The sequence below is a fragment of the Calliopsis andreniformis genome, chromosome 1, assembly GCF_051401765.1.
Source record: "Calliopsis andreniformis isolate RMS-2024a chromosome 1, iyCalAndr_principal, whole genome shotgun sequence".
Lineage (NCBI taxonomy): Eukaryota > Metazoa > Arthropoda > Insecta > Hymenoptera > Andrenidae > Calliopsis > Calliopsis andreniformis.
In genome coordinates, this window is record NC_135062.1 from 7,030,066 (window position 1) to 7,049,567 (window position 19,502).

General features: G+C 37.3%; 1 protein-coding gene across 1 annotated transcript in view; it reads right to left on the reverse strand.

Annotated features, from left to right (window-relative positions):
- Positions 1-389: 389 nt before the first annotated feature.
- The window catches only part of LOC143183370 (alkaline phosphatase), a 367,206-nt gene continuing 348,093 nt past the window's right edge, over positions 390-19,502 (reverse strand). Inside the window, exons 8-9 of the mRNA XM_076384898.1 lie at positions 9,290-9,411; positions 390-2,393 (exon numbers count right to left, since the gene is read on the reverse strand). Of these exons, the coding sequence (XP_076241013.1) occupies positions 1,974-2,393; positions 9,290-9,411 (542 nt within the window). The 3' untranslated portion in view covers positions 390-1,973. The remainder of the gene's footprint in view (positions 2,394-9,289; positions 9,412-19,502) is intronic.

A 19,502-nucleotide genomic window follows, 5' to 3' on the forward strand; every position in this document is an offset into this window, starting at 1 on the left:
ACAAATTTAATTTCGCGACGTCAAAAATTAATTCTTATCGTCTATATTACTTTTATGCAATTGCTTTACTTGTCTGATTTGTTCTTCTATTTCTTTTATGTTATTAAATTTTCTCAAAAACTCAAATTCTGCAATTGGTTCGTCTTCGAAATTGAAACTTCCAAGTTGAACCTAATTATATCTCATTAGTACTATCTATTTGCATCCAATCTTATTTAGAAAAAAGTCTTTGATCCACTTACAGGTGGCCCAGCTTGCGCTGGCATTCGATCGATCCGTATGAAAGTTTGGAAGGTGTTTTACAAACACTAAAATATTGAATAGTTAGCAGCTTTTTCGTTTGTCGAGGAAAAACACTTAAGAGGTCAGGTTTTCACAACAATACAATATTCAAGAGTTTCGTTTTATTGTAACTTTCTTTTAAAGCAGTTCCTTCAAAGTGTACTTTATCCTTTGTCCTAAAAACAAGACGTGTTCGGTTGATTAGTGACCTTAAACTATAGTAAAATATTATGGTGAACGACTCTTAAACTCATTTTAACAAATCGAACAATGTCAACGAGATAAACGCAATAGAATGAATATTCTAAATACAATAACTTCGAAACGTCAATAATTCACATCGTTGATAAAATACTTCCATATTTGTTGTACAAATTTACACTAAATTGAATTGCCTGTTGCAGCAAGCTTTCTCTGAACATCATCTCCCTATTTGATATATCCTGTAATCTGTGTTCCTAATGGTGTCTTTAATACCTTCATTTAATCTTTGTTTAACTCTCACAAAACACGTGACCTTAACATTTTTTGCAACTGAGAAAACACCACTGAAACGTAATTACTCACATCGACTTCAACTCCACGAAGTTCAACATAAAGCTTCATAACACTCTGCTTCAACACCACATAGTATCTATCTCATCGTTCTCGACACACCTGTTATCGAACTACCTTTATCAGAGCCCTTCACAAGGGTTGACTATAGTATCCTCGTCACGTACCACTTGTAAACCTCATTTAGACCCTAGAAGAGCTTTGAAAGTCGCCAAAGTTCACCAAGCAGTGTTAGTGTAGTCATTATCGTCGAAGATTGTTCCTAGACAGTTCCGAATCTACCCTTCTTCATCGATAATTCTAAATTCTTTGGGAAATTAGGCAAGAACTGTCATTAACTCTCCTTTGAAGCGTGCCAAACCTGCCAGGACCAAGGAAACTATCGAATGAATATAGCTTGATTGAGTTAGAAGTCTGCTGGATTCTGTGTTTTTCGATCAAATTGCCACTTGGCGTCTCCCATGCCTCAATCTATGTTCACCTTCAGTGGAACTCTGTATTGTTTCATGAACCATACGTTTACAGGATCGTCTTGTATTCAGATCGATCTGTTAACCTCTGATTCGGATTCAGTGAAATATCTTGGAGTTGAACGTTATACAAGGCTCTTTCCTGGAAGAAGCGTTGGAATGGAATTGACTCCGCCACTGGAACGACTCAATGATGCCGGAGGGATAGCAGACAGCGTGAAACGGAACTGTGTGTTAGCTACGCTTAACGGTACCCTGGATCTTCCACGGAGAACGGACGTTCGTCTTGATCGAAACCTGACGCATTGAGTCGTTGATAAATTATTTCCACCCTCGCGTAGGGAAATTCGTGGCGAACACAGTCTTCGATCACTTATCCCTTCTGGATCCTACTTATTTCTGTGTTACCCTCAATTCGTGCTCCCTAATCTTCAGTTCTACCCGGGAGAATTAATAGACCCTCCATTTGCTCACGCCCGACTAGCCCGATCATATGGAGATTTGCACGCTTATGATCCTCTTTGCGTTCATGGAACGTAAAGGTTTCTTAATCCCCAGTCCATCGTTTTGAGTTAGGCGATAGTTGGTATCACCTGTTGTCCTGTCCTAGTCGATTATCAGAAAGCCTCCTTAGGATGATCCACGTCGAACCTAACATGGGACTATTCACCGGAAGAGACTCAAACGAGGCATTAACTCCCCTTCCTCGAGGGGGCACATCAGGATGGCGAGGATAAGGGGCAGCAGAATACTGGCCAGCGAGTGGCGGCCAGTCGCTTCGAGAGATGCGGCGGATTTCGTGGGTGGATTTCTGGCCTGGTCATTCATCACGTCGCTAGATATCGCAGCGCTGTTCGGCTCCGCCGAGGGACAGCTTATCGGGACGCTCATTGTGTCGTTGTTGGACGTGGAATCTCGGGAGCAACGGCTCGCGTGGTGACCCAGGCAAGCGGCGTACGAGATCGCGTGAGGTATATAGCTTTGGTCGATGCTGCCAGAGAACAAGACATTCGCCAACGGTCCAATGGCGAACACTGGCACGTCCTCGCCCCCGTGTGTCGCCCAAGCTCGTGGCACTCCAGCCGTCTGAAAGGCAAAACGGATTTCTAATCATCGAGTCTGGTAGATCGACCGAATTAGCTGCTCAACTGTCTCGGTTCTGGGTTTAGATGGGACTAGAGGGATTTCAGGACGATGATATCGAACTGTTCTGTTTAATATCGTCAGGGATTTAACACGTTGAGTGAATTTCACCTTCTCGATGGAACTTCAGAAACTATTTACAAAGTGTAAGAATCGTGTTTTAATAATCGAAAATTTAAAATTATATCGAATTCTTCATTTTTAGATGTAGATTCTGCCATAGGTATTTTAATTTTGAATTATAGTATATGTATTATTTGATGCACGTCCTATTGGACAATATGTCATGGATCACGGATGGCCTACGAGATACTCAACGTGTTAATATCTTTTAATGCTAAAGAGATATCATGGTTTTTTTTATTTGTAATCAATTTCTGGTAAAACATTGAGTTGAATTGAATGTATTACTCGATTAATTAATTCTAAAATAGTGTAATCATCCGAATAGCCTCTACTGTAGGATATTCATTTTCAAAATGATAGGCTTATATTTTGAGGGATTATATTACCTTGTAAGTCTTAGAAACAAGTAATTCTAAAACATTGCTAGTGGGATACATAGAGATTAGTACAAGATGGTTACAAAAAGTATTATTAGAACTCAAGAACCGTTATAGTTTCTTTTACATATTAACTATAAATTTGAACATATCCATAAATTGATCTTTCCATGACAAATCTCTGACAGAGACTAAAAAGGAAAAGGGATTTCATTTTATTTGAAAAAATGAGAATCATACAAAATATGTTTAAAAAATCGAACCTAGATCACAATAAAAGAAACAACCATAATTTTCAAATTCTTGAATTCTCTTCTGTTTACAAAGGGTTGTAAGAGAGTGGTGGTAATGGTGCTTTATAGTTTTGAAATACCTCAGGGAAACAATATTATAACTGTAATTATAATCCAAAGACTGTAAACAAGCTACTTTCATATTTCCTGTGTTCGCATGTAACTGTAAGAAATCTACAAGAATTAATCACAAACAGCAAGTTGTTTAACATTGTTTAACAGCAAGTGGCAACCCTGCTCTCTGAACATCTTCCATGCAGCCATTTCTTACAATTAAAGTCTCCCACTTCGAAATTCGCCAGGAAATGCTAATCACGGGTGGGAGTGCCAATAAATCATGCCATAAATGTCGAGCAGGAACACGATTTGCCAGCATAAACGAAATTCCGGCCCGCAGCCTCGTTACCGTAACCGGACTAGGCGACCCTGCAATTTCGACCTTGTAATTATGATCCACGACCAGTTGATACCACGCGCGCTTCGCTGACCAATGCCAGCCGCGTTCATTAAACCATCTGTAATATAGTTTTTTCGTCGCATCCAGAAACAGTCCTCTTTGATATTTATCGGTCTTCTTTGCCATTGACTCTGTCTCGTTTTCTAACCGCCACGACGAAAAAGAGCTTCACGAGGGTACTTTCGTCGCGCGGCTGAAGCTGAACGGGTCCATCCCTTTGCCACGTTCGCCGCTGCGATCAGATGAAAGGGTACCATCCCCCAGTGCGCAAGATTTGAGTGGGTGGGATAATCTTTGACCAGAGGAAACGGTCTGCGCTGTTAGCGAACGCACGAGCATTTTTATCAGGCCTGCTGCCATGGAAATGCGCGTAAAACTTGCATTGAGTTCAAAGCACCCAGCGGCGTCACAAGTTCCTCGATTAAAATCGGCACGAGGTAAAATCCAGGCGACGATCTTCCGCTAGTTTTCCCAGCGAACCGCCACAGGACCCATGCTACCGCGGAGCGATGTTTTAGCCTGTTATGGAATGGAATATTGGCGTTGAACGTGCGAAGTGGCAGTATCTGACCGTAGGAAAACCTCGACATGGAAATCGGATTAGTATTCCGTGTTCTTTCTCGTGTGGAGCGTAATGAACCGTGCGAGGAAATGATTTGGGGCTAGCGAAATGTTAGTGCGCATGCCGCGTTCTATGGTTATCTGCAGAATGATATCTTTCGGAGTAACTACTATTCTAAGGAGTTGGTTCAACAGTTACTGCAATCGTAATCGGATCTTCTAGCTTCTTGATCGCTGTGAAACGCGATACGGTGGAACGTCCTTTATCGGAATTACGTCTTGTTCAATTGGTGTTCTTTATCATACATCTGAATATTAATCAGGGTATACGAGAGGCAAACAAAAAATGGGAGGAACTCTTACTTAAAATAATAATTTTGAGGTCTGCTTCGAACGTAGAATAGGGTGAAATAAAAGAAACCAAAATTGTATGACTGTTTTCTAACAGCAAAAGGATTTTTTCTTAGTTCTTTTAGTCTTCTTTGCTATTGGTAGCTCAGAAGCTGTTAATAGATATGATTGACCCCGTAAAAAAGCACATAAGGATGGCACACACGCATTTACCTATTTGACCGAATTGGTTATACTTATTATTATTATTTACAGCGAACTGATCACCCCTCATGTCACTGTGTTGTCTTATCGACAACTTCTAAGTTCCCGATAGTACTTATAAGATAAACTGTCCGCCTTGATAACTTCTAATTTTGCTAAAACTTGGCATGTTTGTAGAGTAATCGAAAATATTTAACGTATATGTTTTATAATCGTTCAAATCTACGTTAAAAGGGTGAAAACTGCCTCTAAAATGAGGGAGGAAACCATATCCCGCTTATTATCTTGAAAGCCATTGGATGTTGGAAAAAAACTTTAAGCTCGTCGATTATGTATTTTAGAACGTTGAATTCATCTGTGTAAGTAGTTTTCGAAAATATTTACTGAACTGAACTTTTGTATTAAACAAGTTCAGATTATAATAAAAGACAACCTTCCTCCACCATCGAAATTTCAATATAATAAATAGAAATTCTGCCCTTATATTTCCTCTCACCCTAATTCATAGTCCGCAGGACGGTCGTATTGTAAGGTTTTGTGGAGCTTCCACTTTTCTTACATCCCTAGGAATGATCATGACGGTAGTACTCGAATCCCTCCTGCTATTTCGTCTAAGATCCTCACGATATTTCCCGTGTAACAGCTTTGCCTTATTATCCGTGTCATTGGTAGTCCCTGTTGTCTTTCCAGCTAAGAATTATAACGAAGAGTCAAGGAAAAAAGGATGGAACGAATTAGTGCCGAATTTATTTACATTGAATTACGCAGTAGCCAACAATCACGAGCTACTCTGACAGGCCAAAAAGTACGGAACAGTTAAAGAGTGGTCGTAAAGTGTGGAGTTGAAGGAAAAGAAGCGGTAACCCCACAAGAGATATCCGTCTTACGATTGTTCTGCAATTGTCTCCGAAATGTATGGCGCGGCGAAACGATATCTCGAGGAATTATTGCTCGCTGGGGAAGGGCTTAAATATCTCGAATCCAGCGCACTTGTCATCTATCATCCAACCGTTTCAGAACGACATCTCCAGCGGAACCGTTTCGTCGGCAACCCTCGACTTCTTCAATACTCGTCGAACGGAAATGACATTCCTTTATTCCACGAATAAACACATTTATCGTCTCGTGCAACAGTCGTTCGCTGGAGTTATCCAATCGGATCATGACAGTTAAACGTTATTGGCGTCACGTACGAATAAATTTCGACCAATTCGAGACTTTCGCCGAAACTGTTGTCGCGGAGATCCTGAGTCTGATTATTTTAGTTCCTTCGTCAATGGGGAAGGACGGAATAAAATTCCAGGCTCTATTCCAGTTTGGGGAGCAGTGAAGCTGGAAAAGAAACGTCAACGAAAAGTTGGACGGCGATCGCAGGGCTGCAACAGAGCGCCCCTTTCTTTCCCATAAATCTTATGCTATGGGAGAAACTTCTCTGAGAACGGTTACTCAGGACCCCTCTTTTTACCGTATTTCTGGAACTATAGTACTATTTAAAGTGTCTGGTTTGGAATTAAGAATTATGTTAGTATGACTTTAAAGAAAAGCATGGAAAGGATCTTGTTGGTAAAGGAAAGTCTTTTATTACATCGAATGAGGTGCTCAGATATGCAATTTATAATAATTTAGATAGAATTCAAATTTGCCAGTTACTGAAAGTTTCTGAGATTACCGGTATCTATTCTAATAATAAATTTGTGACTGTAAAAGATCAGTCATTATTTTGTACATCAACATGTCCAATCGTTGAAGAGTAATCATAAACCCAATTTTCTGAAAATATTCTTTATGTCGTTTGCTTTATAGCCACAGATATGTGTATTAACAATCCTACTTCCCTTTAATCATATTATTTTTACGTCTTCAAATTTTCTGAACGAGTGACTATAGATTCTTCCACCCAGCTTTAATAGAGGAATATTTTTGCTTTATATTTAGGTTTTATGGCAAAGCGTACAAAACTGAACAAAATTGGTTATGGTAAAACCAAAATCATTGAAATAAATGACCCTGTTATGCCAGTGAAGAAAGGGTTCGAAGAAATCTATTGTTCATCTTAAAGTGAGTGTGGAAACCACAATACGAGGTTCAAACTTCGAGGGAGCTGAGTAGCAGGATTTTCAGCAGCAACCGAACCATGAGGACGCAACGATTATTGCTTATCACTATTGTTATCGCTCCACGAATCGACCGCTCGAAAACAGGAAGCCACAGTGAACGATGCATTCGCAGAGAAAGCATTCGCAACCAAAAAGGGGCTTACGTTCGAACGAGTGGTTCAAGCACAAAGTTTTAATTACAAAATACTCGTGCACGTTTGATGTTGCAATTTGGAATGGATAATATATACTTTAACCGTTCGTGCCGTTATATTTCCTTTTTAAACTAATATCCGCATTTAACATGAAACGTTCCGCGAAAAACAATCAACCGTGCATTCATATTATTACAGACATTTTAATGAACGCAGAAATGTAGAACGTTCATTGTTTCGTGCGTAAATTCGCGCCACTCGTTCCATTCCTTCTTCGTCTCGTCTACATCAGTCTTCCATAAATGTCATTCATTTGATCCCTTTTTTTCCTGAGAAACTGGGTTACCGTTTATTTTAATGGCCCCGATTCGTGTTTCCCTTTACAAAGGTCACTCCTCCAAAAGCAGGAGAAGGGCAGGAGGGAAAGGTGTGAATTTTGAGAATTTTCCACGAAGGGATGAACGTTTTCATATTAATTAATGCAAATAATTACGCAACCCAATGCAAAATTTCTTTCTGTGACGCGCTCGATCAGTTTACGCTCAGAGTAAACCTCCGCCCATGCCCACCAGGAACTGACTCTGGACGAAGGAACCCGAGGCAAAGGTTAACGAGCGCCGTGTTGGAACGGATCAGTGATAATTGCTCGCATACCCTTCTAGCGATTTTAATATTTTTCTTCTCGTCGCTTTTGTGTCGCTGACTGTTGCCAGTCGCTGGTACGACTGGCATCTTCGAGGAATTGTGTGCCATCAGTCAAAGACTTGGAGATCTAACAGTGCATTTAATATTACGAAATAAGCAGAACTATTATAGAACGGTTGCAAAATAGTTCTAGGAAGAAACGTATCGATTGTCCTGTGAGATTAACAAGTTTAGGGTAAATGATGTTTGTTGTATAGTACAGACTACTATGATTAAACTCTTAAGATTTTTATTATCATATGAATGGTAAGACATAACTAATGGTCGTTACTATATAACTGAATAAAATCTAACCGATTTGGTGAAAATGTTTTTGTAATGATTTTACGTCAGGTGCTTTAGCATCTGTTTGTTTTATAGAGATATTTTAGAGTTGAAGATAAGATGAATTGTTTTCTTGTGGAACAGACACAGACATAACATCTGTGAAGACTCGAAGAAAGTTAAATGGTACTACTATGGAAAATTGCTTTTATGTTAATTATATGTTGCATGATTTAAGAAAATATTATGATTTGAACTTCAAGAACGTCGATCTCCTTTTCTTTCAAATTTGTCTATAAAGTACGGGTTTTTCTTATGGAATACATGTTATATCGAAGTAATTGTTTTTCTACTTTAATTTAAGATGTTTGGTACATTTGGGTAACTATTTTTGTAAACTAGTAACATGAAGAGTTAGTTTTCTTCTGCGAGTTTTTGGGAAAAAATATCATCACATTCTTTGCGTTATCTTTTCATGTATCTACATATTAATCATTGACAACTTGTATATTAAAGTTTTACTATTAAAACCGTATTAGTAAATTTTAAAAGAAAAATTCAGGTAAAATAAGAAGTAAGCACTTTTATTTCTGCAGTATAGTTATAAGAGCAAATAAATTAAAAATCACTGAAGTACTACCTGATATATCAGCATACTGAATTGTATCGCGAAAAAATGATTGCCTCAATAATGCAATGAACTTTCACTATCAAGGTGAACACAAATCGATAACGAATATACCAATTTATGACTATCTGTAACTTCCTCGCCTTGCACTCTCTTTAATTAATGTCTTCTTCTAAAAGCAACTTCCTCTAGATTTTCCATTTACATTCGTACCAGGCTTAAACTTTCCCTTGATCGAAACTTAAATTACTTTCGCCCGACTGGGAAACTGGGAACCATGTTGCGCACATAAACTGTGCTGTACGTATACACACGTATATGGGAATAAAATAATCAATAGTTGGCAGTCAGATTAAAAGTTATCAGGTCGGAAGACCAAGCCGATTGTCGTAGCAGAGGAACTTTAAAATACGCGATCATGTAAAAGAGGGATGAGGAGGTAGGAACAAGAGGGTGGAATATATGAAGTTCGAAGAGTTTCATCGAATATTCCGCGATGAACCCTCGACGAAACGTGATGGATTTTTAAACGTGCCCTCGATATTTCCTCTCGATCATTTTCCGATCCAATAAACAGGGTCGCGGTATCCTCGTACGCGAGAAAATGAGCTGGCCCTTTTACCTGAATGGAATCCTTCCCCGCTTCTCGTAAAATATTCCTCGGCTGCGTGTACCCAGGCCCATTGCTGTACAACAACGTTGTGTACGGTTGTCCATCAACGTCCGACACCTTGCTGTCAGAACCTGAAAGCAAAAAAGAGCACGCGATGAAATCATCAATCAGAAGTGTACTCCTGATAAGAGGCTGCTAGATAAACGGATAACGATTAAAACGGCCTTCAGGGGTGATTGTAACAGCCTTCAGAGCTGATTGTCACCGAGGCGATGGACTTGTGAACTGCAGTTAGTTACTTACAAATACATTCTTTTTCAAGCGACTGTAACATAACAGTTAAGCAATTATGTGAACGTAGAAGTACCTACATATGTTCCAAGTACTCTTTTGAAGTGTACTCTTATCGTGTTTTAGTTATTTTCTCCAGAATTTCTGTCAAATTCGTAAAAAGACTGAAAACATAACAATGAAGAAAATTGAATATTGAAAAGTTTTAAATGCTGAAATTGAAAATTCTGAAAAAGTGGAGAATTATATTTCAAACATTTGAAAATTTTGAAATGTACAAATTTGTATTTTAAATATTTGAAATATCAACATGTTTAAGTATGTATGTGAAAATTGGAAGGTCTGAAAAGTTGAAAATGTGTATTTTAAATGTTATTGTGAGTCCCTGGATGACATTACCATTCGTATGTCAAGGTTTAATCAAGCAATTCAAAGTAGATACCTTCTTAATCACCACCCACGGAAGAAACATTCAAAAGAGCCACTGCAATATTCCAAACATAAGCGTCAATCACGAGTTCCAAAAACAGAATTCCTCAGTTCAACAAGTTTTACTTCTACCTCCTGGTTCTACCTCAAGAAACTGGGTATTCTTCCAAATATTTCACACTGCATTCTTCACTCGTACTTGCCAGAATCTTACAGGACGACTCAGGAAGTAAGCATTGAATGAAAAACGAAACGCTTCTTAATGAACAAACTTGGAAGACAGAAAGGGAAACTAGAACAGAGGGGTGCAAAGAATTCAGGGGGCAATCGCTGTCTCGGTAATGCTCGAGCATTCCGAGTTTCCCCAACGTCTTAATAGAGATCTTAGAGATTCGCAATTTTCGCATCAAACGCTTTAATCATCTTCATCGCGACGGACGACCAGAAGAATTCCTTCCTAAATTTCACAGACGCGCTCGCCAGTCGAATTAAACGGTGTTTAAATTGCGATCGCCTGGGAGACCGTAGGCGCAGCGAGACATTAATTGTTAGGGAGGACCTAGGCTAAGTCTCTCCATGAATAAGTGGTTCTCTGCTGCAGACAAAAGGAAGTCGGGGAAGAAAAAGCCGATGCCGCGGGAGAGGCAGCCAAAAGGAAAGCGAGGGAAACAGGAAGAATGGACTGTAGGACATGCCCGCTGGCGGCTATGTTTTATTCAAGAGTGTCCTCGCATTCCTTCCGATGGTAACCTTCAAAAATAGACCGCTCCGCAACGTTTCACGCTGTCTGTTGTTTAACAATGTATAATTTAACCGTTTATTTGCCCTGGAAATGTACTGTACGTATTAAACGGTTGCGTTGCAGTTCCTTCTTGGACGTTATTGGAATTTTCGTTTCCTCCGTTGAATACATATACATCAACGACGTAGCATTATTTTCGGTGCTGTCGTCTGAAGGAGTTCCTTAGGTATAACGTTTGAAGGCGTGACGTTGCTCTAGCAAAATATTTTAAAGCATTTTTGAAGTATTTCTGTAGCGTTTGACTGTCGGGCTTATTTGAAGTAGCTTTCAATCTTTCTTAAGGTTTATATTAAGTAAGTTAGGAATATTTAGAATGAGCATTTAAGTGAAAATAATAAGTATACTCTACAGTATTTAGCATTCTTTCTTTAAAAGCATTTTCTAATTTTTATTCGAGTTGTGCTATGGAAGGTACTTGACAAGAGATGCCAGAGATTATGAGAGTTGGTTCCACATGTTATAGTAAAACGAAAATAAAGAATAAAGGAACTTTATTTATGGCTTTATTTCCGAGGTATCAATTGTGAATGTTCCTAAAATATGTACGCCTGAAACATGCCTGACATGTAAAGTTATTCTACTCTTGATACTGACGTAGCTAACGTCAGTAGAATAAGTTCCTAAGGCAGATATATTTTACGCACATTTCAAGTTTGTATTTAATAAGCAGTAACTTCGCAATAAAACCTGAAACATAATTTTGTCATTCTTAATTTTTGTCTTAGTTGTACAGTGCTGTAGTTACTGTTACAGTAGTTGTATGTACAATGTTGTGACAATAGTTACAATACTCTTCATATCAAAAGAATGTTAATAAAATTAATTCAAATCGCTATTGTTACTGGAATAATGTGTTTAACAAAGTAATCTTTATTCTCTTTAATGTAGAAAATTTTTTCAATTTGTTGCCTAGAAACATCACGAATTTATTTCTCAATCGTTCGTAGGTAAACTACATTTCTCAAACTTTTAGAAGGATTTTAAATTTTTGATTTAACAAAGATTCTATATTGAAGTAGAGACTTTGACAGGTATTGCAAATTTTTTAAACATTTATTGAAAATCTGAATTGAAAATTTATTGAGAACTGTGTAGTTCTCTAATGTTTTTCCAATACAATTGAAATGTACCCTGACCATAAAAGACTGAAAGCACTGTTTCTTCTTAAAAGGGTTTACTATACAATCAGCGTGTATGACCTATTCGTTCGTAAACATCGCACACCGTTTGCCTTAAGAGTAGATTCCGACTCAATTTACAACTGAAACAATTCTTCAGTTCCCGTGGCGTATTGTAAATAATTGCAAAAGCCGTAATCTTGAACGCCGATGATACCTCGAACTCTCATTTCCGATTCTTTTGTAGAGCCGTGCAATTTCTTCGAAATAGAAGACGAGAGGGTAACCAGTTCCTTTGTTGGGTTGCAGCAGCTGTGCTTCTATTATCGACCTGTATTTCACTTTACTCATCGGTCGTGTAGCCCCCGTGTGTGTTTAGTTTCTCGAATTGCTTCCTCACATTCCCCTCTTCCTTCTAATGCACATTGTTCCAACATGGTAATTACTATTTAATGGCAAAATGCCACCACGTAATCGGCTCAACTGTATTACGTAAAGCATTATGGCGCCGACCACGGCGTGGTCTTGCTGGGCGCGTAACGAAAATCATGCTCGACGTTTCTTTAATGCAGAAAAAGTGCTAAAGTATGGCACCTCGACTTCCATCGGCTTGCATTTGTTATCTACTTCCACAAGTTGGTTTCGCGCAAGTGTGTAAGTGCTCTGTAAGCTCTGTATGTATTATCAACTTATTCGTCGTGTGACGTTACAGAGGATGAGCTGCATACAGAGAGGGAACTGAATATCGTCGAAAGTATTGGTGACATAAGATTGAGTTGTTTTATAAGTTTTAATTTTCTTTGTCATACTTGGTAATGGCAAGGAGATTTTAAGCTTACTATCAATTCTGTTGGACTGTGTTTCCTTTGATTATGTCTAGTACATTTTTAGGAGAGTTAAATGAGTTTAGTTATTCAAAGTTAAATGAAGTTGCAGGTAATACCTGAACCTTGTTCGCAGTTTACAAATTCTAATAGCGTATGTTAGTATTACGTTAAAATCTATGTTTTCAGCAGAAGACAATTACTGAATAGTTTGAAAGTAAAGATTATTTAATACGTTGAACGTCTGTTTATCTTAAAAATTAACAATATTAGACAATATTAGAATTGTAGGACGTCGTATTGTAATGGTTTTTGAACTTATTCTTTAAGAAATGACATAAAATACTTTAATGTCAATTTGACAAATTTTCTTAAAGAATAAATGTAGTATCATTGTATCATTTTTATGGACATTAATGTTGTTTGGAAGTTTAGAAATCTCAAGGTTATTTATTACAAAGTGCTTTTTGAAAACTAATCACAGAGAATAATTTTTTGAAATATTTTCATGTAAAAAGAAAAAAGAAAATAGAACAATAGAAGGAAGATATAGGAAAATAAAAAATTTTAGAATAGCTGACAGTTATATTCCAAGAATTATTATATATTTTTGACAAAATAGTATTTTGCATATTGAACCATTTCGCATATTGCTTTATAATTTGATGTAGGTAGTACCAATTTATGAACATACGAAATGGGAGCTTAATGAAATGGTTATTTCCACATTTGATATTAGTTTTAGATTCTCTCGAGTATTTTCCCCGTAGATACCTTTGGAATGAATAATAGATGATGTGTTTCAGAATTAGTGTTGCGTTTAAAACTTACTTCATGTGTAGGATATTTAAACTGTACGAAAGCACATTTACCTCCATATTTCAGAGGTAACAATTTTCAGTTTTGCAAGGGCGGTTTTACCCATTAAAACTGTCAAACTTTAAATAAGGAAAAAATTTAGTACCAGCCATTTGAATTACAACTAACATTAAATAATTTAATGAGCACTCAGGATGGGAAATTACACAGTGTGTCACGTAATAGTGCACTCGAAATGGTAGAAAAATAAATATACAAGGCTTGAGATCAGAAGTTCTGTTCTAACATTTAAAGGACCATTTTGCGCTAGAAAGTTAAGAAAAATTTTGCTGAATTTGGATTGATAGTCATTCATAAGATATTATTTCATCTGCTGTATCATAGAATTCAAATTTTTTTTTTTCATTAAATTAAAATTAAATGTTACAGCAACTGCCTATAATGCTTAGTGGCGACAAAAAGCAAAGAAAATTCAAATATTGTTTTTGTGTATTTGAAACATTCAAAGTAAAATATGTATATACGAATGAAATGAATATTCAAACTAAAACATATCGATATAAATTTAATCAAAAAAGATATTACTTTGCTTTGCCTGTGTTTACAATTTATATTCATATCACTTTTGTAGTAATATTTTCTCTCGATGAAATATATTTTCACATGAGATTGTGTGCTCTCTTGCACAAGTTAATTTCTTTAAAACATTGTCTCTATTATATTGAGGAATACTTATAACAAGGTTATAATTCATAATTTAATTTATATAACTCATTTGTAATTGATAAAAGACAGTAAATATTTGGTTATTTTGTATTCATATAAATTCTTCAATCAGGGGATGATGTACACCCAGCTCAAACGAATCTGTCCGCATCGATACTCTATCTCTTTCTTACACGGGAATCATTAAATAATCGTTTGAGTTGGCCGTACCTATTTATCAAGTGTTCCAACATTTTCCCGATTATTATGACATCTGTCAAGCGATCTAGATATAATTTGGAATATCTGATAACAATTAATTTCACACTTAACTGAAACCGCGTTGTTGAGTAAATATTTAAAACTTTCAATTAATGACTAATTAAATTAATATCGAAATGAAGAGGATTAAGTGGAAATGCATGCTCTTGACATTATTTGCGACAAAAATTGTACTTTTATTAGAGGATGTCTGTTCCATGAGGATTGAATTTAATAATTAGAATAATCTTCACATGTGACAAGGATTTACGGGAGTTATTATTGCATATAATATTTAAGAACCGTTTCATTGGTGAATCTCGTTTAACTTAACTAAAAAAATAGATTTAAAAATGATTTCAAAATGATTCATATTTTTTTTTTTAAATTCAAGTATAATAAAAGGAAAGTTAAATGAGTATCAAGAGACACAGCAGCGTCTCGCGCCAAGTAGTTGAGTGGCGCGTGATGCTAGCAGTCTTCAGGAGATGCGACAGCGTCTCGCGCCAAGTAATTGAGTGGTGCGTGACGCTAGCAGTGTATCTTTTCTGGGAATAAAACGTTCAAAAATTTTGATAACGATTTATTCTTTTGATGCAGCGTATAATGGATTTTAACGATTGCCACATTGTTAAGTATCACCGTGTGTATAAAATGAGCCCTCACGTATGTATCTTAGGATAGGAAAAGCTGAGATACCGAGATATTAATTTTACGTGCAGGAGTAATTTAACATTTTCAGTTTCATTCGATGGGAATACCTTTTACTGACTTTCACAGTTTTTGCCGCTAGGTGGTTTTCTGATTTTCATAATTTTGTCGCTAAATGGATTCACCTAGGCATATGATTTTGATAAAAATGGACTGCCAAGTGTACCTTAGGTTTAATTTTTCTGGTTTTCATAAGTATCCGTTATTTGTGGATCCATTTAAAATATTAATGTTTTATTGTGATTTTCTAATTAGCCTGTTGTGAAGCACATTGTACAAACGGGACAACTACTTTTGATTTGAGTACTTTTTTTCGAATCAAATGGTAACAAACATTTCTTGAGGCATCTTTTTGTTATATTTTTTTGAACTTTAATATTTGTTGGGTTTCATTTTTATGGATTAATATTTTTTAAAGGTACTTTTGGGGAGTTTACTAATATTTTAACAACAAATTATAAAACCTCTTTAACTCTTAGCACTCTAAGATGGGGATATTCAAGAACTCCAATTTTATTTCTTCACCACGATTTAAAATTTTCAAATCTTCAGATTTTCAAACATCTGAAATACAAACATAAAGTTATCAAATTTTCAAATTGTGTACTTTCAAGTTTTCAAATACTTATTATACAGACAAATTTACATCTCATTAAACCTTTCAGTTACAAAATTTCAGACTCTCTGATATTCAAAACTTTGAAATTTGCAAGTTTATTTCTAGTTTTCAATTCCTGAAAATTTGTATATATTTAAATTCTGAGAATTCAGTCAGTTCTTACATAAGCAAGACTAGGGTTAAATCATAACAAATTGTTAGATATCGTGGCAGTAAAAAATTTAAAAATAAAAAGGGACCTTACAAGTTCATTGCATACCTTTTAAACTGTTTACAGCAACTGCATGGACTTCTCCGCTTATAGGAATATTATGGTTTCGAAAACGTCTCAACAGAATTCAAGCATTAAAAAAATGTTGAAAGTGAACAAAGAGACGCTACAGAGAGGTATCAAATCAATACGTCATCGAAGATCCAGGAGCAAGGAGTGTCGATTTATACCAATAGTGGTCGCATTCAGCGACATCGAGGAAAACAGGAAAGCAAAGAGCTGTAAAGCGGACTTCGAGTGCAGAAAAGCCTCGGAACACGTGGTTTTACGAGTTTTCGCTGTCGGCGAATGAAAGCTTGGAATAAATTACGCTCTTTAGAAATTCTCTTTTCGCGGATTTTCCAGTGAATACGGTGGATTGGGCCAGGAGCTGTGATGCTACGCGTGCGCCAAGGAAAGTGCTTCAGAAGTGCAACCCGTCCCCTTAACTTTCCCCTCTTCCGAACTAGTTCACAATTAATTAGCGCAATTGGAAATAACAAGGCACATCCAACGGACCGATTTAATTAACCCATATTAAATATTGGCCTTCATTGCTTTGATCATCGATCACAAAGGCGATGGTTAACGTATCGACAATCGTTATTGATAACGTGTTCGATGTAGAATATTGGAAAGTCGACTGTTGAGAAAATTCCAGTAAATCAGTTGTTCCTGGTTGCTTCGTTTGTGAACGTAGCATATGATCTTTGATTTGAGCCTTTTTGATATTTCGCTGAACGCCAGGTCCAATTTGAAAAATTGGAAAAATATTGGTCTGCCAGGTATTATCCTGGCGTTTACTCATGTTTTCGTAATTACTGTTTCTGCGGTTTAGCTGGAGTTGGACTTGATTTTGTTGCCACTCTCTCGTCTGCTTGCGAGAGCTAGTGTGTTCTACCTCTGATCGCTGATAGATGTGAAGGAGAATGGATTTTTGGGTCCTTGGCCAGATTAGAGTTGGGACTCACCGTGAACTTTACTACTTTTTATTCAAGTACTGATTAGCTCTGGTACTGTGGCCATCTGTATCGCAAGACGGGTTACGCCTAAGTTCGTCGAACTCATTGCTCGTTTCGACGATCAGCGACCTTTCAGAAGGCAAAATGAGAGGCGGGGCCATCACGTTTTGTCGATTCTCCTGGAATTCGCTAATTCTGCGGGAAGTCATTGACCGAACGCGGTTGTGCAATTTAAAGCACGTGTAACTAGCACTGGCTATAACAATTAGATAGAATTTAATTTTCTCATTTTTCGAGGTACAATTCTTTTAGTTTATTTTCACCCAGATTTTTTGATTAACACTTTGAGTAGTATATGATAATCCCTAAAAATTCTGTTACAGGCACAGTACCTAACTGTAGCTTAGAGTAAAGATATTTTTAATTCATTTTTATATTTATTTTACTCTCTTTGGCCCCCTTCTTCGAATAGCTTTTGTTAGAATATTCCAGTTACTTTGTTAGTAATATTCATAATTATGTAAATTAATATTCTTTAAAACCGTGAAGAACACTTAATATCAGTTTTCACTTTGTGAGACTGGAGACTGTCAAATGCAAAGGAGATTTTTCTGAAAAAATGTTTAAACTCATTACCAACATTGTAGCTATTTATGGCTTCATAAGTGTTCCTTTCACGTCTCTTGAAATACATCCTCAAGCTTCTGCTAATTACAATATGTACACACTCCTGTCTAAGAGCATGATATCTTATAGGCTTCTAATGAAGGAGCTTATGGAACTAGGTCTATTAGAGTAGGTGAACGTTTCTCAAACTTTGATCTGTGAAGCGAAGATAGGTTTGATATTGACAATCTGCGAAATTCTGTTGATTTTATCAACCATTCCCTACATGTAGAAGAGAAGAACCAAATTGGTCATATTTAAAATAAACGAACCTTTACATAATACAACATAGGTCGTAAAATTTGTGAGTACTGACTGAAAATTTCTTACTAGTTACATCATGTTTAATAATTATTCGTAGATGACTTTTTCTGCTGTACTATTTGTATTAATTTCTTATAGATATAGTAGTTGCCAGTACAATCTTCCTAAAACAAATTTTATTAATAGACACATTATCAATATAATTTTGAACGTCTGATGTTTTAAATTATACAGAGTGTTGAGGACCCTGTGATATAATCTAAGAAAATATAATTGTGGGGCTCACGAGGAAAAATCGATCATTGTTTTCTCAGAAAAACTGTTGTTCAATAAATTACAAACTTATAAAAAGTAAGTGGCACTTTTCTGAAGCTAATATTATATTAACAAATACATCTTGGTTTCACCCAAGGCAAGAATGGGGTAAAACGAGTTAAAATGAGAAAACAATTTGAAGAAATGATGGATAAATAGCAGTGGTATCATAATGAAAGGATACTGTATGAGACATTCGAATGACAAATTGTCAGTCTTGGAGTCATGAGTAACTCCCATACATCTTTCCTTTCCCGCAGTCAAGATATATTTCAAATCGCAATGCGTGACTCTAGGCATGCACCGGAAGACCATCGACCTGAGGCAATGCATAACCCTGTCGGCATCAGACGTGTTAATACTGCAAGCGCAGGCAACAGCAGTGAACCGAACGACGACACCGGACGATTTAAGAGCACTTATCGGTAGGTAGACAATTTATCAGCGTAAATCCTCTGGGCGCAATTGCTGTCGGACGTGGCGAGTGAAGGTGCAATAAGCCTCTCGCTGATATTCGAGGCTGGCCGGAATGTAGCGCGGTTAGAAGTTCATCGAGCAGGCCAGAACTTCTTGGAATGCCGCGAACTAGCGCGGTTATCGATGCTTGGTAACGTCGCTGGGCCTTGGGATCGTTTATAAATCAGTTTGGATACGTCTCCCCTCGCCATTATCCAGGCCTAACCCCGAAGACGTTCGCCCTCGTCCCGGTTGCATGATCGTCCAAGTCAGGGCCATTAACTAGCGGCTATATAAGATCACGAAAGCGCATCACCGACACGAAAGTTATGCGATGGCAGCGATTCACGAAAGTGAATCTGTTTCTAACCCGGTATCCTCTTTCCCCGCCGCCCCTGGCCTCCTTGAAAGTTAAATTAGAGAATGCAGGCTCGGGAGCTCGGGGTGGCGAGAGAGGATGGCCGATTTTATGCTGGGACACGGATTCCTTGATATCATCCCCGTTCCAGTTTTCTTCGCTATTTTCGTAGCGGTGACGAGCTGTAAGCGTTCAAGTAATTGAATCGTTAGGAAATCCCTTCAGTGTTTCCTTCTGTCGCGCTAGTTTATCCCTCTTTGTTAGACCCCTTCCTCAAAGAACATTAAGCTTTATCCCATCTCGGAGTAGGTTGTTATTTTATGTGGAATTGTTGTAGATTTAAGAGGATACCCTGATGGGTGGTGGAGGAAG